The sequence below is a fragment of the Cheilinus undulatus genome, linkage group 19 (genome assembly GCF_018320785.1).
Source record: "Cheilinus undulatus linkage group 19, ASM1832078v1, whole genome shotgun sequence".
In the NCBI taxonomy this organism is placed as follows: domain Eukaryota; kingdom Metazoa; phylum Chordata; class Actinopteri; order Labriformes; family Labridae; genus Cheilinus; species Cheilinus undulatus.
The window spans coordinates 36,519,247-36,539,730 of record NC_054883.1 but is presented as its reverse complement, the minus strand read 5'-3'; the positions used below and the strand labels follow the sequence as shown (position 1 = coordinate 36,539,730).

The 20,484-nt window shown below is 37.8% G+C and overlaps 1 protein-coding gene across 1 annotated transcript in view; it reads right to left on the bottom strand.

The window, feature by feature from the left end:
- Positions 1 to 18,666, bottom strand: part of LOC121526967 (cadherin-12-like) — a 129,272-nt gene extending 110,606 nt beyond the window's left edge. Inside the window, exons 1-3 of the mRNA XM_041813576.1 lie at positions 18,590 to 18,666; positions 11,165 to 11,459; positions 1,041 to 1,160 (exon numbers count right to left, since the gene is read on the bottom strand). Of these exons, the coding sequence (XP_041669510.1) occupies positions 1,041 to 1,160; positions 11,165 to 11,459; positions 18,590 to 18,661 (487 nt within the window). The 5' untranslated portion in view covers positions 18,662 to 18,666. The remainder of the gene's footprint in view (positions 1 to 1,040; positions 1,161 to 11,164; positions 11,460 to 18,589) is intronic.
- Positions 18,667 to 20,484: the final 1,818 nt, after the last annotated feature.

Sequence of the window (20,484 nt, the reverse complement as noted above, 5' to 3'; positions counted from 1 at the left end):
TGTTGACTGGTGAAGGACCCAGCCAACAGTTGTTGTCTGCAGAGTCTCTTCCATCTAAGCTGCCGAAGCTTGGAACTCCTTCAGAGTAGTCATAGTTGTCCAGGTAGCCTCTCTCACTAGTCTTCTTCTCGCACAGTCACTCAGTTTGTGAGGACGATCTGATCAAGGCAGATTTACACATGTGCCATACTTCTTCCTTTTTTTGATGATGGATTTAACTGAACTCTGAAGGATGCTCATTGCCTTGGAAATGTTTTGGTATAGATCCCCTGACTTATATTTTTCAATAACAGTTTCTCTGAGTTGCTTGGAGTGTTCTTTTGTCTTCATGGTGTAATGGTAGCAATGAATACTGATTAACTGATACAGGCGTCTTCATACTTTAACCACTTGAGACACAATCAGTCAGTTGATCCCCATGTCACTAACTGTGGGATTACTAGCACTAATAGGCTGGACCTCTGTTGAATTAGGTCAGTCACTTTAAAGGGGGTGAATATTTATGCAATCACTTACTTTACCTTGCTTATTTTGTTTAACTGACATTACTTTGTAGAAATCTGTTTTCAATTTGACATTAAAGAGTTGTTTTTGTAATGTTTTTGTCAAAAAAAGCCAAATTATATTGATCAATATATATTGAGTTATACTGATTGATTTACAAACTTATATTACTACTACTTATAATAATAATAACAAAACACTTTGAGGGTAAAACATCCAAGGGGGTGATTCCTTTTCCAGGTACTGTATATTGGTGGTATTTTATGGACAAAGATGAGTTTAAAAATATTTTTTTAAAAGTCACAATCCTCAAATGCAATAGATATAATCACTAAGAGGGAAGGTAACATTTTCTCCACATATAAAGCTGCAGAGACATGAATACTATGACCAGAGGGGTAGAAGGTAGCCCTTACCCCAGGCAAGCTTAACATCCTACATAATCTTATTTCACTGTGGTGAGTATTTTTGGACTTCATGTACAGATATTTATAAACTTTAAACTCAGATTTTAGAATTATCAGGAAGCTTTGTACCTGTTTTTGGGTCCACGGAGAAGTATGGCTGGCCATGGAGGATGCTATACACCACTCTGGCGCTGTTTCCGTAGGTGGGGTCGTCTGCATCTGTGGCTGTTACTTGCGTCACGTACGTCCCTGTGGGAAAGAGTGGGAAGACATATTGACTTTGACTTAATTTCTCTCCACAGGAGACTGAAGCCCCAACTCTTTGAAGTCCATCAGTTTGCTGAAAGATCTCACCTGACACTAATGAACGGTGAATCACAAAGCTGCAGCTAACACAGAGCAGTCAAAGAGCTCGATGGAGCACAATGAGGAGGAGTGTGTGGGAGAAAGAATGGCATTCCATTTTCCTGTTGCATGTTTTGATTTGCACATTTCCTACATTACGAAGTGGCCATTATTTTAAAAAACTGAAGCTCTTGTGCGACAATTCATTAAACAATGCCACCATTAAGGAAAAAAAAGAGCCGTGACAAGAAGAGTATTAGAATGGCAGTCTTCCAACCTCCTGCAGTAAGAGGGACAGGATAATTACTTGTTTGGCTCATCCTCCTTAACTAGCTGGCATTGAATTCACCATTTCATTAACACTGGCCTTATTTAACATGCATTTGAATAAAAGATTCAATCCAAAGTTTTAAGTTCTCAACAAAAACGCCTCATCAGCCTGACTACTTTATAACTCTGAGACACAAGCCTGGCTTTCCCTTGGCAGATGGACAACTCTTTGGAAAGACTTGGTGCAGTTTGACGTGGCAGACAGACAGCTCTGTGCACACGCTGCATGTCCATGTGTCAATCACAACCCTACACATGCCTGCAGAGGTGGAAACTTTCCTTGTACAAATACTATTTTTCTGTACACATGTGAAGTTATTAGATATTTGTGTTTCACTAGAATATTAATCTTCTAAAATCCATTTCAACATTTCACACCCCTCCCCTACATATACATTTTTTTCAGGTCCTTAATTATCTGGTTTTACTCCCAAATTTGACAAAAAGTTCAATTAGTTCTGCAAAGAAACATCCAGGGCAGAAAATAAATAAATAAACAAAAAGCCCTGCAGACTTTCTATTTCATGTTTAGAGCCTGGATTATAGTTTAACTTCCACTAAAGTAAAAAAAAAAGAAAAAAAAAGTCTGAGAAGTATCTTTTTTATTTGAGGTTGTGCCTACTAGAGATGAACATTATATTTAAACAATAAATGAATGAAAACTATTTCACAAGTTTATTTTCTCATCTTAAAATTTTCAGCTGCAAATAAAAATATAATATGAAAAAGTTTTTTTTTTTTTTTTTTTTTTTTCCCCTGTGATGTTATTCAAGAAGAGAAACTTCCATATATTCTAGATTCATCATTACACATTTAGATATTTAAAGGCTTTGTATTATAATCTTCATTATTATGAATTATAGCTCACAAAAATCTACTTTCTTAAAACACTGGAACACAAAACATCAGTCCAGAAAATGATTTATAATACAGAAAAGTTGACCTGGAAAATGTTGCTTAATTATGCACTTAGTAAAAGGTTGGAGCTCCTTTGGCACAAATTACTGCATCTCTGCCATGTGGCATGGAGCCAATCAGTCCGTGGCACTGTTGGGGTGTTATGCAGCCCAGGATAGCAGCAGCCTCCAGCTCGTCTGTGTTGTTGAGTCAGGTGTCAGCTCCTTTTCTTACCAGCTTTTGACAGCGTTGACAGCCTTTATTTCCATGACAAAAACTAGACTAAAACTAACAAATATAATTCTATAATGACTAAAGCTGACAAAAAGTAAGTTTATTTTGACTTTGAGATGACTAAAACTAGACTAAAACTAGACTAAAAGGTAATGTAGTTTTCATCTGACATTCAAAATCTGTGATATTTCTCCACTATGGGTATATCTGTCAAAAAACAATGCACTGGTAGTTATTCTGCCTCTCAGCTGTAGAAAGCAGGGACCCCATGATTGGCAGGGTGCATAAAACACAGTAACATTTCTTGCTACAAGATTTAGGCAAGAATAAATGCTTGGACTAAAAGTAAAGACTAAAATATGAGGATGCTTTATGGACTAATACTTGACTAAAGTGTATTTGAGATTTTGTTGACTCAAACTAGACTACAACTAAAAAGAAACTAGAAAAGCACTCGGAGAGCGCAGACCTCCGCCATTAGCCCTATCTCCCAATGGTGAAGAATCCTTTAAAAAAACGGTGAGCCAAAACACTGGCTTCACTATGGGTGGACTGTCATGGAGGAAGGATTGCCTGCCAGTCCCAACAGACGCACTGACAGTCTCACCATGGTCTAACAGGATGACTGAAAGTCATGGCAGAGGGTTAATATTCCTCTATTCCTCCCAGCATTGTGAGTATTCTCGCTACAATTTGCTGTTTTTCTCTCTGTGACACTCCGGCTCATCTCCTTGATCGGGCATGCGTATTTCAAACTCTAAAAACTTCAAAACTTTGAATGGAAACACACCCAAAACATGCTGCTGGGATTGAAGTTACTCATCTCTGCCATCTCCTGGTGTAAAGTGGTAACGGTGCAGACCTCCACCATCAGCCCTATCTCCCAATAGTCCAGAATCCTTAAAAAAAATCCTGGATCCAGACGGTGATCCAGATCACTCCCAAAATCTAATCAGTTCTTCCTTATGCCATTTCTGACATTACCTGAAAATTTCATGAAAATCCGTCCACAACTTTTTGAGTTAGCCTATGTTGCTAACAAACAAACTAATAAACAAACCCACCCCGTCACATAACCTCCTTGGCAGATGTAATGATAGAAAGAAGAAAGAAGAAATGATAAATTTGTGACTAAAACTAAAAGACATGTCAACTAAATACTAAAACTAAGATTAAAATGAAATATTGCTGCCAGAATTAACACTGTTGTCTTCTGGACTCATGTCCAGTCAGCAGTCTTCCCCATGATTGTAGTTGTGTGTACTAAATAGGGCTGGGCAATTAATCGCAAATTAGATCAAATCACATTATGACCTGCTACAATTTTCAAATCGCAGACAGTGCACTATTTCTTTGACCTGAAATGAGTCAAAATACCAGTTTGATACAGTTTTTTTTGCAGGAGAGATTTTATGCTGTACACGTTATGTAAACATTCAAGTTTCTTTTCTTATTATGGTCTACTAAAAATCATACTTTTTGTGTTCAAGTATATGTTTTCTTGATCGAAACAAGAACAAAATTAAAAATAATCTTCCCTTTAATATGGCTGTTATACCAAAATTGCTATATCAGCCAAAATTGCAATTAGATATTTCTTTCAAAATCGTTCAGCCCTTGTTAAAATTCATCTAATATTGTGGTGGATATAATGTAGGAATATTAATTGTTTGTATTAGACATTTTAAGAATATTCTTATTTCTGAGAAAGTGAATTTTTTTTCATGAGCTGTAAGCTGCAATCATCAACATTTAAACCAAAAATGTATTGACCTATTTCACTTTCTTTGAGATGAATCTAGAAATAAAGGAAACGTAACTTTCTGAAAATAAATTACAGAAAAAAAAGGCCTCGTTGGCTTTAATGGTATTTGATGCAAGTCCACAAAGACTTGAGATGGTATAAAATACAACAAATTGGGCACACTATCAGTACATCACGCACTGCCTGGGAATAAGATGCATCATTTAATTATAAGAGAAAAAGCCCATCTGATGTATGTATATTTCCCACAAAAAAAAAAAAAAAAAAAAAAAAACAAACAAACAAAAAAAAAAACAAAAGAATATTTAAAAACACCCTGAATATTAATATATTGTGAGTAGTTGGCTGAAGAACACAAACTACTCTTCAAATGTAAACTTACAACTTTCATTTTAACTCGGTGTCTTCTCACTATGTGCTTACTTTGATTAAATTCAGTTTCCTTTTAAGATCACTGAACACTGCCCTCAATGATGTCTACACTTGTTTCACTTTATGAGGGGCTGGACATTCACATTCTTCTTGTCAACAAGTTTGCAATGAACTCTGTCCCCCAGGAAAGTCGGCGGACTCAGGGAAGTGCACAATTTGCTACTGAGAATTTCTCACCAGAGCCTCCACACACTTAATGATTTCACATGAGGACAGCACTAAACAATCACACACTTACAGGCCTCAGAGTCTGTGACACTGTGAGAGTGGAGTTTGAGGTGTAGCATTACCGAGTGTAGAGATGCTAAGAAACTAATTGTTTCTTTTCTTATAATTTGATGTTTTACTTGAATGTTTTTACTTTGACAGCTCATTTCTTTATGCCACATATGTGTGCTTCTATTCCCAAGCCATGTTGGAGAAAAACTCTAGACCAGCAGTTCTCAACTGAAGGGCTGTGACCCAAAAGTGGGTCGTGGGGCCATTTCAGTCAGTCGTGAATTAGTTTGCCCAAAAGTTAGGGCTTAAAATAATGTGGTGTGGTCATCCAGCAGTTCAGTAGATACTACAGGGCATTAGACTATAAAGAGGAAACAAAAAGAAACTAATCGAAAATCAAAAGTCAAAGACTTGTATGTATCAAACACAGTGATCATTAATGAATAAGGTGTTTCTTCACAAACTTGGTCTCCCATCTCTTGGGGACTGAAGCATTAAAAAAAAACATTCTGTGACAAAAAATCTTCAAAACACTCAGAGTTTTACAAAAAAAAACTCCTTGCGCCTTTGGGAATTAATCCATTATTTCACGTGCAGTGACTCTGAAGGCCACATCACAGCCTCTCTGTGTCTTTTTCTCCCTATTATGAGTCGTTCAGGCTGCCCTCTGTAGTTGCAAAGTATTTACACAAGCACTGATCAGCAGAGCATTACATGATGGTGGAACAGCCTACCATTGGTTGTCACAGCCCAGTTGCAATGCACTCTGGGATACAGACATGGCGGCTGGCTTACCGGCCAAATGGATGGATCTGTCTAAATGGATTACAAGACATCCAAAATCTGAGTTACTGGTGTGGATTTAATCTTTAAAGATTTTTCATCTTTAAAAGACCCTGGAAAGTCAGCCAAGTTTCAAGAAATCCTTAGAAAAGAGCTACAGAGGCGTGGATAGCATCATTAGAATGGCACAATGGGGGGCTTTCAGGTGAAAAACAAATAAGCGCCTACGACTTATGGTTCAAAAGTCATTTAACTTTAAATAACACGTCTCTTCTGGTTTTATATGACAACGCCGTCCTCAGAGGGTTTGAAGTGCACCAATGTTGCATCATGTATTGTTTTTACATTTCTTCATTCTGTTCTCTGCATAAAAGTGTATCTCTCTTTCTCTCTTTGCTGAATCATGGCCTGTTCTCATCATTTAGTGTTTATTAAGGCTAATGATGGTAAATGAAGCTCTGTTTATTTGCATATAAGGAAAAAGCAGGGGAAAAAATTGCCTTTGAGTTTCTCACAAAAAAATTGTCATTGAAAAGACCGCCAGAAGCTTCCACAAGAATTTGTTCCTCTATTTTACTCAAAACTGTGTAATTCTGACAGCCTGCCTAGACAGCTCAAAAACATGCTGTCTAAATACCTGAAGCAAGGCGAAGTATGAACAGGCACGAACCAGAGGGACAACACTTCCATGGTCATTTAAAATTCTACTAAGCTCCTACTAAAGAATTTGCTGTCTATTAAACAAGCTTTGCAGTCAAAGCAGATGGAAACAAAGGCATTTAAACATTAGGTGAGACAGACGAGTGTCTCAATCCTCTAAGCAAAGCCACACATGGCTGATGAGACACTCCAGAGAAGGACAGCATCCTGTCTGAATCAAATAAACCACAGATGAGATAAAACGTTAACGGCTTCTGCAGTTCAGCTGAGGAGAGGACAGCCGCTGCTCAGAGAGCTCAGATGTAGTGAAAGTTTAAAAGCCCTTAAGTGTGGCTGACACCTATGTGTTTCCAGGCGACAGAGGAGGCAGCGCGTACCCCAGGTGTGAGACAATACTCACCAAGAATAAATTCACTTCATGCAATTATGTAAATGCAGGTGTGTGATTAAGACCTAGGTGGAAGGAATGACTTCAAAGGTCACTGTTTGGGAACACGTGAGGAGAATGCACATTGTTTTTGCAAAAAAAAGACCATTCTTAGAACCTGATATACAACATAATCTTAGATTGCAACATGTATCGAAATCACAGCGCAACATGCTACGAAAGCATGGGTTTTATAATGAAATATAAATGACAAGTAAACAGAAATAGTGCAATCTGAAGGATGGTCCACTAGGAAACGGACTTCTGTGGAATTACATGTTTCAGTCTGATATTCACAAGCATCTCCAAATAATAAAGGGATAAGCTAATTGCAAACAAATCTCAAAGAGCCTCCAGATTATTGTCATGAGTGATTTTATAATGTTTAGCCTAAGATTAGTCTTCATTAACAGCCATCATTGCATATTTATGCACAGCACTTCTCTGTTTCAGTTTGTGTTTCGCCTTGCTAACAGAAAAACACCCACAGGGGGATTCTAACCAAAGACAAGAGGGATGTAACAGTTAATGAACCCATTGATCACACCAGTCTCCCGCTATAAATATTGATAAAGACTTTAGCGTGTTTGATGTTAAGACAATGGTTGCAGCAGTATAAACATCCCTTGGATTCAAAGGGTTAATTAATATATTTTTCTACGATTTGAACTCAATTACAGTAAGTGAGGATTATCATAAACCCACAGAGTATTTATTCATGCTTTAAAGTCATTTTGAATCATCATTTGGTCTATTGCAAGGGCACTTTTTGGTGTTTTTCTTAATATTCAGTACAATTGTGTTCCCTTTCAATTGCACTAAAGATCAGTGACGAATGTTTGCTATTGAAAGTATGATAAGGCAATATGGCCAGCAATATTTGATAAATTCAAACAGTGCATTTTTATTTTTGTATTTTATCCAATGCAAATATTTAATGCTGTGCGATTCTAACGGTAGTGTTCTTAGGATAATTCGAGGCAACTCATCGAGGTGACTCATTTCAAATCAGTAGGGCGTATTATTTTTTTTTTTCAAAGAGGAGGATAGCAGATAGAGTTGGAAACAGGAATGAAAGAGGTTGGCAGACGTGGGAAAGGAGCCACAGGCAAGACTTGAACCTGGGCCGCCCACATACAGTGCTTAAAAAATGTATTAGACCACCCTAACCCTAACCAAAGTAAGGTTTGTGCCACAGCTGCCCTAAATTAACAGCATTGGTAATTACCAAAATCATTTTTTATCTTTCTGCAATGGTTAATACACCAATATGTAGAAGCTCTTTAACCCAATGATATTTTAAATGCTAAAATATAATTATTACTGTTATCCATGAATGTTCAAATTTACTGATTTACAAAAAAAAAAAAAAAACTGAAAAAAATAGTAAAGCACATTAATATTTCTGGATTATTATGTCAAATTATAGATATTTACTTGCATTCCCGAACAGAAAAAATAGTTTAAGTGGTTGAATGTTATGCTTGATTAATTCTGACTTCTCAGAGAAGCCCAGTGAGCCGGCTCAAATTCGGGCGAATTCAGTTTGAAATCCCTTATTCCTGTTCAAAATGATAAAACGTTGAGAGCTCACTGAAAATGAAAGAGTCTGTATTAAAGCACTTCATGATGCTGGATGGTCTTTGAGACAAATATGACAGGTGGTCTAATAAATTTGTTAAGCACTGTACATGAAATGTACCTTAACCACTAGCCACATGTGCCCCATTTCATATCAGATTTAATGCAACAACTTCAACTTTCAAAAGATCTAAATTGATGTGGAGATAAGAGGGTGAGTTCTACTCGGGTTCAAAAAAATAAAAAATAAAAGATGTAACCAGGATCAGGTGCTCTTCAGGATGAAGGATCAAGGACAAAAATAGCAAAAACATTAACAAATGACTCCCTAGATAATTAGGAAGTTGAGTCCATAGTAGAGATGGCAGTCAGAACTGAAGATTCAAGGCACTCTGATGTGATTAAAAATTATTCATTAAACAGGGATGTCTCGACATATTTTGACCTCAACAAGTCTTAATCAGGACGTTGAAGTTGAAACGCATCTCGTCTTGGTGGCCTCTCTCCTTGTTGCACAGCCACCCAGTTTGTGAGGACGGCCTGATCTAGGCAGATTTACACATGTGCCACAGTCCTTATGTTTCTTTATGATGGATTTAACGGACCTGTACCTTGAGATTTTCTTTTTGTCTCCATCCCCTGACTTTTCAACATCATTTTCTCTGAGTTGCTTGGAGTGTTCTTTTGTCTTCTTGGTCTAATGGTAGCCAAGGAAACTGATTAACCAGTGAGTGGACCTTCCAAACACAGGTGTCTTTATGCTACGATCACTTAAGACACATTCAAGTGATCCCAATATCAGTAATTAAAGACTAGCAACAATTAGCTAACCTGACATACCAGATCGACTGTTTCAAACATCAAGTGGATTCAATATATTTCCCATTCATTTGAGAAAACTCACATAGAAAGAATTTGGGAAGAAGGGGGACTTTCAAAAACTTCTCAGAACGTGCTTGGAGGAACATTCTGTCTGTCACTTTCATGAAGGGCCAATCAGAGCGACAAGACACAATGACGGTGTAAAAATTGCGCTTCTACTGAGCAGACAGTTTACTGCTGCTGTAGACTGATAATAGCAGAGCTTCTTGATGAATAAAACGAATGCCAATGTCAGTTGAGAGATGTGCAAGAACATCTCTTCTGCCATGACAAGGTTTTCATGTGGCTCTTTGCTCTTGTTTTTAAAAGAAATGGGACCCAGTTCAGATCAAACTGCCAAATTCCTTCAGCTACATCCAAGCTAATAGCTACAGTGGCAGCAGCCATTGCAGCAGCAGTGAATGGCAAACCCCCGTAACGATCCCAAACACATGCTGAAGTAGACCTGGAGAAGAGCGGAAACATCTTTACAGTCATGAACATCTTTTAGTGTTGCTCTTTGCCCTTGTTTTACTAAATAAATGTGCACTTCTAACAAAACTGCTGCTGTGGCTAAATCTGAGCTAATCACACCACTAGCAGCTGTTGTAAACAACTGCTCACACAACAACTAACCCTGTCCCCATAACTCTCACAAACCCACACAGAAGCAGGTCGGCAGAAGAGCGAAAACATCTTTCCCATCATGAAGAGCTTTTAGTGTTGTATTAAATCTTTATCTCATGCAGAAACGTGGGCAAGTTCTTTTAAAACTGACACTATAGTAGAGCTAATCACTGAACTAATCACTGCACTGAAGACAGCTATTGCAAACGGCCCATAGCAGCTCCCTGGTTCTCCTAAAATCATGCAGATTGGTCCAAACAGTGTGTTTTTTGTTTTGTAAAAAGCCCAATTGTTGTTTTAATTTGGCCCTTTGGCATCTAGAGTAAAATCAGTGTGGCCATCTTGGAAACCAAAGTTGCCCATTCCTGCTTAAGAGTAACCACTTAAACTAGCACACGTCTTGGGACAGTGGCAGGAAGCTGGAGTACCCGGCAAGAACCCATGCATACAATGGGAGAGCATGCTAACTCCACACAGAAAGGCCCTCTTTAAAGATGCATCCCTGCATCACTGTGCAGCCTATGGTAAATTCAGTGCAAAAGCTAAAGCATTTATTCAACTGAAGTAATTTTTTCCATCTGTAATTTAATGTACATATGAAAAACTTTATCCATCCTGTATGTCTTTTTTAAGGGAATCTCTGTTCTCTGCTTTATGTTGTCACAGTAATTGTGCTTTTGGTAGTATCAAAGGTCCTCTGAGTCTACACTAAACAGCAGCAGAAAACAGAGCAGATTATGATTTAGAGTGTTCACTGGAGCTAAGCCGTGTTGTCCCCGCTCTCTACCTACACTCACGAGAGTGCTGAATTTGGAGTTTTGAGGGGTTCATTGCCATTCAGATCAAGAGGAACCACGCTTCCGGGGAATTACAAGGCTGTGAAATATACTCATGGCACACCAAGAATAGCTGGTTCTCTAAAATGTCAAAATCTCTTTGGGGGAGCTGCTTTGTCCCTCTGGGTGTACCGGTGATGCTCCTGAAACTTAACTTTTGTATTCTGTAGGTCAAGCGGGGAAAACATAGCTCCCAGTGCAAAGACTCGGTGTAAATTAAGGTAAGTAGGGACGTCTCTTTCAGCCTGACACCTACCTACTGGTGACATCTCAGGGACGCTGGCGGTATAAGGTCCCTCGAGGAACTTTGGCTCATTGTCGTTGATGTCTTGGACCTTGATTACAAATTCTGACTCTGGTTCTAGGGGCCTGTTGGTGTTGATGTCCACAGCCTGGGCGCGCAGGGTGTAGTAAGGCTTCTCTTCCCTGTCAAGACTCCTTAAGGCATGGATGTCCCCGGTTGTTTGGTCAATTGTGAAAATGGTGCCTGCCCCATCCCCCGAGAGAGTGTACTTCACCGCACTGTCCCCCTTATCGAGGTCAGTGTGCAGCTGAAAGACAAAAGAGAGGAAAAAAGACAGGTTGAGTGCAAACATTGGCACAGATAATGATTCATTGAAAGCACTGGGGAAGAGCTGTCAAAGAACACTATTTCACAAAGAAAGGAAACTGACTGTGCATCAAAGAGCAGATTCATGTCTCCAGAAAGATCCGCAAAACACTAAGTCATGAGAAAAATAAAATGATAGCACTTTCACAGATTAATGAGGCTAAATCTCTCATAAATAATGTATTCTCTCAGTGCAATTACATTGCAGTGATAAGTCCTGAACATCACAGACATTTTTCTGCTCAAGCATGACTCAGAAATCTTCTCTTATGTGAGTTAGATCAGTCTGTGGAAGCCGGAGGTAAATATTCGTTTTCCACAAGAACAGTTCTGAATGCTTTTGCTCAGATAGTTGAAGTCCGTGACCAGAGGACTCTCTGCACAGTTGCAAAACATCACCAGTCCAATCGGAGAACATCTTTGTTAATATAGATCCAGGGCCACAGCAGCTCTCTTTCTTTGTACAAGACAAACACATTCTGGGCCTGTGGCTGAAAGCTTATTGACATAGTCATATTTCCCTCCCATGGGAGACTAGTCATACAATACAAAGCCTTTTAAATATTTAAGGGACATAGCCATGTAAGTGTATGGATTTTCCTTTCTTATCAATGACATGGAGTTTTCACTGACATGGAAAACAGATATTAAAGCAGTGAAGCAACAAAGAAGCAGCAGAAAAGCTTCCATTATTTGCAGTGAGGTACTTCTAAACTTACATTTCATGATATGCTTCAGGGTATATTTCCTAGTACTTTTAAAACAGAATGGGCATGGAGATTTCAGGGGTTGCTTCAGGATTGAAACTGCTGCTGTCAAACTGTAGGCAAAGATATAATTTTGGCCTTAACTTTTCTGTAATGCCAGTCTGGCTTTTAAGCCAAGTACCATTAATTATGTCCAGTGGGTGGTTTTAGATCCATAAATCAAGTCCAATGTCATTATTCAGAGCTAATGCAGGAAACTGTGTACTTTATCCGTAGTTCAAAAACTTTTTCCATACATGCATCCCTGAACAGCAGAGTATTTATTCAAGTAGAGGATTAAACAGTCTGTATAAATAGTTACATATCCCAAACAGTTTGCGGTTTATCAAAGGACACACCTCAGGAGATTAGCTGGCTTCATGCTATTCCTCCCAGCGTTGAGAGTGCTGCAGGTCATTGAGTTAAATCCCATTAAAACATTACCTGTCCTCAGACTGACTGTAATCTGTCGGCAGGCTTTTGAGAGGTTCTGGCTTGCATTGTACAGATATTAAGGATGCAACTAAAGATGTCCCTAAAGCCATGTTTCCATCAGGGGGTCCGGTTTGATTCAGTACGGTTTGGTATGGTTTGGTATGCTAAACCCCAAAATAGTTTGCGTTTCCACAGACACCCAAGCCCTCACTTGGTGGGCGGGCTGGAAAAACATGCATGTGAAGTCACAGTCAGTGCGAGTCTGCTGGTCCAGCCACAGAGTTATAGAAAGAACAAGTGACAAAACAGTCGGGAATAAGCATTAAACAGCTTTATTTCAGCTGAAAGTGCTTTTAAAAAAAAATAACTACATTTTAATTATGTTAACCGCTGTCAGTACAGCTTATCAGCTGATAAAATATTTGTACAGACAGTTTGCATCGTAACTGCGCATTAATATGTGAATATATCTAGTCTATAACAGTTTATAAGACAAAATATACAAGTTCAGAGCTGTACTATAAAAATTTGTCACATTAAAAATGAAAATAAAAGTTCAGCTGATGTTAAAATTAAACTAGATTAAGTCAGAAATCCGGGGTGTGCTGATCTCGTTTCAAAATAGTCTGCAGCCTGAAGTTTTACGAGCACGTTCACCAACCACCGACAATTTTTTCACAGGTTACCTAACATAAGAAGTAGATTAATAACTAGTTACAAAAGAGAATCAACTTTTCTAAGGCTTCGTATTCACAAAATTTAAGCATTCATTTAATTTCACATCCATCGAGGAGAGACAAAGCTAATGTAAGCCTTCGGGCTCTGCTTTGTGTATGTAAAATTAGGTCCAGATAAACGTCAGGAAACTTGATTTGTGGCCAGATACCAATATCCATAGATTGGGAAACGGTTTGGATCTCCGTCAAGTCCAAATATTTCCTATTTAGGCAGATGTTAGTACGTTTTTCTGCTGAGTTGTGTGCTGACGTCAGTGCAGCCCCCTGCTGTTGTGTGTGTAGCTCTACTTTCCTACAGAAGGGTGCTGAAAAGTGGGATGGTACGGGTCATTTTTTTAAGACCCTTTCCAACTTTTGCTCTATGGAAATGCAAAAAAATGCGTGCCATTCCGCACCGAACTGAGCCGGACCGCTTGGTGGAAACGACCTATACGCATCTATTTCCCTATTTGGCTAAACGCTCATTTACATTTCGTTTAACCAAATAGTCTTAATTCAGAGAAAATCCCTAGAAAACAGTCAAATTCCTCACAGGGTCATTGAGTCAGCGGGTGTGATGTTAGCCTGATATACTCTCTGCAGCATGGCTAGCATTAAAAGCTAACACCACCTGCCTTCGTTCCTCTTCACATATTAAAATTGTGCTTTGATATTTGCCGTCTTTTCACCTTGGGTGAGTAGTTATACGTGAGCTCCCGTGACAGGAGGTTCATTACAGTTGAAAAGAGCATTACAGACAAGGATTTCAAGCCTGTGTTCATAAAAAAATGATGGGTAATTAGTTTAACCGACTAGCTTACAGATCTTGTGACGCTTTGCTTGATGAACTCATGCTAGCCTGAATAGATCTGACCTTTCGTTATATCTGACCACAGTTTGCCTCCCCTGATCTGAAATTGTGCTGACAAATTGATCATGAGTTTTCTACTGTCATTTTCAAAATGCTTCACACACACACCTGAGCATAAAGCCATGATCTATGGCTACACCCTGGCATTAGCATTGCTGCCATTGATCGGAAAATAACTAAATAAATCCCTGTAATGACTGAGAAATATGGGTCAAAAGTCATAACTTAATATTTCTGGCGACACATAAAATATTCATCCAGTCATTATCTACACCTCTTATCCTGTTTGAATTCACAGGAACATGAAGCCTATCACAGATGCCACTGGGCAAGAGACAGCCTAGGGTGGTAGTCAGTCAATCACAGGGCTGACATATAGAGACAAACAAGCGACAAGCCCACTCACACCTAAAGGCAATTTAATGTTGACAATTAACCTAACAAGCATGTGTTTGGACTGTGGGAGGAAGCTGGAGCGCCTGGAGAAAACCCACACATGCATAGGAAAAACACGTAAACCCCACACAGAAAAGCCTTGTCCAGGAACTAAGAAAGCTCTTACTGTGAGGCAACAGAGCTAAGCCCTGCAGCCCTGCATGTTATATTTCTCTTGATTTCTATTTTTTTTTTTTCTGTAAAAACAATAACAAAACCAAAGTCAGTTCATATCCACGGGTCAAATGCCAAATGCAACAAAGAGCTTCATCAGCAGTCAGCGTCACGATGGCAATATGTAAATGAAAAATGACCCCAAAAAATAAATTACCCATTGTTTTTATTAATGAAAAATGAAAATGAAAGAGTCTTCAATAAAATCAATTACTTAATAATTCTCCCTTTAGACAAGGGGTGGGAAATTAACTGAAATTTAGATTAAATCCCAATTTGTCTGACTGCAATTTTTAAATCGCAGAAGGTCTAGTTTTTCTTTTACCTGCAGTGTGTTTCAAAATACCAGTTTGATACAGTTTTTGAGGCAGACAGATCATGCAAACATTTCCCTGGCAATCAGCTAAGAGTCTTGGTTGTGCCAGCCTTTTCTATTTGAGAATTATGGATGCTGCTGTTCTCTTGGGAACCTTACAGGTGCAACTTTTTTTTGTAGCCTACCCCAGATCTATGCCTGTCAACACAATCCTGTCTCTGAACCCTGTATGCAGTTCCCTTGACCTCATTGCCTTTTGCTCTGATATGCACTGTCAGCTGTGAGGCCTTCTATGGAGAGGTGTGTGCCTCTCTAAATCATGTCCAATCATTTTATTTTGCCACAGATGGACTCTAATCAAGCTGTGGAGACATCTCAGCAGAGAGCAAGAGCAATGGGAGGAACCTGAGCTAAATTTCAACCGTTTTTGCAAAAAGTCTGATGACTTACAGTGCTTAACAAATTTATTCAACCACCTCCCGAAGTAAGGTTTATGCCACAGCTGCCCTAAATTAACACCGTTGGTAATTACAAAAATCCTTTTTTAATCTTTCTGCAGTGGTTAATACACCAATATGTAGAAGTCCTTTAACCCAAATTACATTTTCAATGCTAAAATATCATTATTATTGTTATCCATTAATTTTCAAATGTACTGATTTACAAAAAAAAAAAAACTGAAAAAATAGTAAAGCACATTAATATTGCTTGATTAATATGTCAAATTCTAGTTATTTACTTGCATTCCTGAACAGAGAAATGAGTTTTAGTGGTTGAATGTTATGCTTAATAATTTCTGACTTCTCAGAGAAGCCCAGTGAGCCGGCTCAAATTTGGGTATAAAAAGGTGATTTCAGTTTGAAATTCCTCATTCCTGTTCAAAATGGTAAAACATGGAGAGCTCACTGATAATGAAAGAGTCCGCATTAAAGCACTTCATGATGCTGGATGGTCTCTGAGACAAATATTTTACCTGTTCCTTCTCTTTTATCTGTTTTTAATCTTCTTATTTTTGCCTTATTGCTAATGTGAGGTTGTCGTCTTTGTGTGTATAAAGTTCTTCTTTCATATATCATACTGTCTTTTCCTGGATATTTTCATCTTCTAGTATTTTAACTGCCTTCAAGATCATCTATGTAATTCTCATTCCTTTCAACTGCGCTCTTTTCGTAGACTTTTGTGTTTCAGTTCATTTTGATTTTATGTCTGATTATCAAGACTTTCTCTGTCTGATTTATTGCTAATTTGTAATTTTCTGTGAATCACTGAGTTCTAGCTATTTCTATGTCTGTTAAAGCACTTTGTAAACATCTGTTTATAAAGGTGCTATATAAATAGAGTTATTATTATTATTATTACTATTATTATTACCTCCACCAAGGAGGTTATGTGATTGGGTGGGTTTTTTTGTTTGTTTGTTTGTTAGTTAGTTTGTTAGCAACATAACTCAAGAAAGTCATAGGCAGATTTTGATTAAATTTTCAGGAAATGTCAGAAATGGCATGGGGAAGAACTGATTAGGTTTTGGGACTGATCCGGATCACCGTCTGGATCCAGGAATTTTTTGAAGGATTCTGTACTATTGGGAGATAGGGCTAATGGCGGAGGTCTGTGCTGTTACCACTTTACTCCAGGAGATGGTGGACATGAGTAACTTGTTCAAAATTTTGGGGGTTTAGAGAGTTTGAAAGACGCACGCCCAGTCAAGTAGACGAGTCGGAGTGTAACATAGAGAAAGACAGCGAATTGTAGCGAGAATACTCACAATGCTGGGAGGAACAGAGGAATAGTCACCCTCTGCCATGACTTCCACACGTAGTGAAGCCAATGTTTTGCCTCACCGTGTCTCCACCGCACCGGGGAGGGAGTAATCAGCGAATTAGATTTTGGATCCAGGAATGTTTTTAAAAGGATTCTTCACTATTGGGGGATAGGGCTAATGGGGGAGGTCTGCGCTCTCTGAGTGTTTTTATAGTTATTATCTGCCACTGATATCACATTGATAATATTGTGCATCCCTATGTGCAGCACTGAAGAGAAAATATATGAGCAAAACACACAAATTCTCATGTATGTGAAATATTTTTGTTTACTTTAATTCAATAAGTATTAAAGTATCAACTTTAATTGACCATTAGGGCCAAAATAAAGGTCATCCAAAGAGCACTGTGAGTGACTATCTCTTTTCCTAAAAATAATTGTTACAATGACAGGAACTACAAACTGTATTGGATTAGGATAACTCTTTTTTGAGTGGAAGTAAGTAAAAAAATTGATCATTGTTTAGAATCAAAAAAAAAAAAAAAAAAGAAAAGATAGCAATGAAATGTTTCTTTTCCATCACCACTACAGACCCTACAATAAATGTTATACACAATAAGAAATACTTCCTCAAAGCCGAATTTCTCACTGTCTATACCAGCTAAATGAAGACATTTTTACAGGAGCTCATGATTAACATGGTTAGACTTCTTATAGGAAATAGGAAGGCAAAAAAAAAAAGTGTTTCCACTGCTGGTTTCCCTCTCTTTATGTCTCTTTCCAAAGCACGATATCCCAGTTGCTAAGAGACAAAATCATACTACCCCTTTTTTTTTTTTTCTTTTTTTTTAACCTTTTTGTCAACCAGACTGGTCAAATTGGGCGGTGCTCTATCACTTCCTAGGTGAAAGGATGTCTGAAAGGAAGACTTCATTTGGCTTCTAATGTTTGATTCTGTTGCTGTCTTGTCACTCTGATTCCTTGCTTGCTTGTTTTCTGTATTTAATTGTAATATTGTATGTTTTTGGCGTTTTCTTTTGTGTAATGTATTAACATGTATCATTACTGTATAGTGTCTTTGAGTTTTTTAAAAGCATTTTATAAATAAAATGTATCCGCCTATTATAATTATTTAATTTATATGTACTCAGCATTACTCAATTAAATACATGCCTAATTAACACATTTAAAAGTACCTTGTGTATGTTTTTGTGACCTTTAAGTTGTAATTCAAGCCAGGTTTTACGTTTAAGTCACAATTTAAGCCACGTCTGATGACAAAAATGCTAATAAAGTTTTGGAGAAAAACGGTTAGTTTGAACGTTGTGAGCAGTGTCAACAGACGTAACCAGATGTTTGCAAGAAAAGAGGTCGACAAAAGAGTTGATAAACGCATTTAAAGCGCATTTAACGACATTTCTAAGTACCTGGCAGTAATATTGTTGATATACGTGCTCTTTGTGAAGTCAAGGCCATTCTTCAAGAAGAGTTTTCTGGACTGAAAAGGTTGTGACGCAGTCGGAGCCTCAGTCGCCCTGAATACGCTGCTAGCTTAAGGTTACAGTGTCAAGCTGCCCACAGGGCCGGGTCAGACTAATTTGGGATGAATAACCTTACCTGTGGCGTGGCTACAACCAAGATAAAGGACCAAAAAGCCTTGTTCTCCGCCTGAACTTTGAAAGCTGACATCTGCAGGTGTGTCTGATGTCAACATGAGGATTGGAGGGAGAGAGGAAGCTAAAATATCTTTACACCCAAGTGATGCCTTCAGAAGGTAAGATTTGACTGTATTTTTCTGTTTTGCGGTGCTTGGAGGCAGGCTGGCCTTCCTCTATTTTGTGCCTTTTTTCTGAGAAGCCACTGTGGTATTCATGGTTCAGCTTTTAAAGTTTATGGGTGCATTTTGGACGGAAAATAGTCTGTGTTTTATAAACTCAGTCGTTTTTTTGTAGATTATATATAACCCATACAATAATATATGATTCACACAAACCATTAGCCTAATTTTATTATCCTATACTATCATGACATATTGTTTAAGTCAGGGGTTCTCAACGTTGGGGTCGGGACCCCATTTGGGGTCGCGGGACACTGAAAGGGGGTCTCCAGATGCCTTAAAAGACTAAGCACATTTTTGAATTACACTGTTGCCACTTTTCACCAATTTTGCCCAATTGTAACCCATTTATATCACTTTCCCCACCAGTTTTTGCCAATTTAACATATTTTTGCAACTTAAAACCCATTTTTTAAAATCAGTTTTAAACTCTTTTCACCACTTTCTTCTGCCTGATTTTTCCACTTCTAAACCAATTCTTGAAACTCTCTGATTATTGTTTGCTCTGTTGACACATTAATTCCACTATTAACCCCTTTTACCACTTTTTAAGGCACGTTTTTGCCAGTTTCTGACTTTTTCTGCCTCAGCTAACCCTTTCTTGCCAGTTTATTTCAATTTTCATCCTATTTCATCAAATTTACAACTGTTTTTGCCACTTTAACGCCATTTCAGCCACTTTTGAATCCCCTTTTACCACTTGGTATGCTCATTTTTGTCACTTTAACCCATTATTGCCATTTTTCGTTATTTTTTTGCCACTTTTATCTTATTTTTTTGGCATTTCTAACCCATTTCTGCTACTTTTAAATCTTATTTCACCACCTTTCACACACTTTTTTTGCCATTATTAACCAATTTTAGCTATTTTTAACATATTTTATTCTGTTTTTAATGTGCATGGCTGCGTTCAGCCACCCTCAGGTACAGTGGGGGTCCCCAGTCACTGGCACCTTTATTTTGGGGGTTGCGGGTTGAAAAAGTTGAGAACCCCTGGTTGAAGTGATAATGGCAGACTAAAAAGAGCTCGTGTTTTTATTTTGAATGCAGTGCCTGATAATAGAAATTTGTTGACCTGCTTTGTTTCCCAAACTTATTTCAGCTATATATATATATATATATGTATATATATAAGTTAATAACATTATTGACATTGGTTGGTGTTACAATATTGTGCATCCCTGTTAATATTAAATAATTATTTTTTACAAATTATTTTTTATCTGTTTCAACTAAAGTAAAATCTTTATGAGCTTTTTAAAGCCTCGCTTCCTTTATTCTTTGAAAATGTGTCCAATGGCTTTTGGGACATAAGTCATAATGATACACAAGTAAGTGTTTTTTTTTTTAGATATATCATGGAACAAGGTAAATTATGAAATGGAAGAAATTAGAGCATAAATATGTTGTGCATCCCACTTCCTCCTCCTTTTTCCCCTCTTCTTTCTTTTAAATAGATTTAATTATGTATTTTATACATAGATTTTTTATGTATTTTTTTCTTGTAAATTGTATATGTTTCTATTTTTATCCTCAGTTTTCTCTTATTTAAGATGTGCTATTTATTTACCTTTTAATTTTGTGGAAAATCAGGCGACTGTGTGTTTAAATGCATTGCTGTATATTGTTTATGTTTGAAAGACAATAAAAACAGTTTGAAAATAAACAAAACATC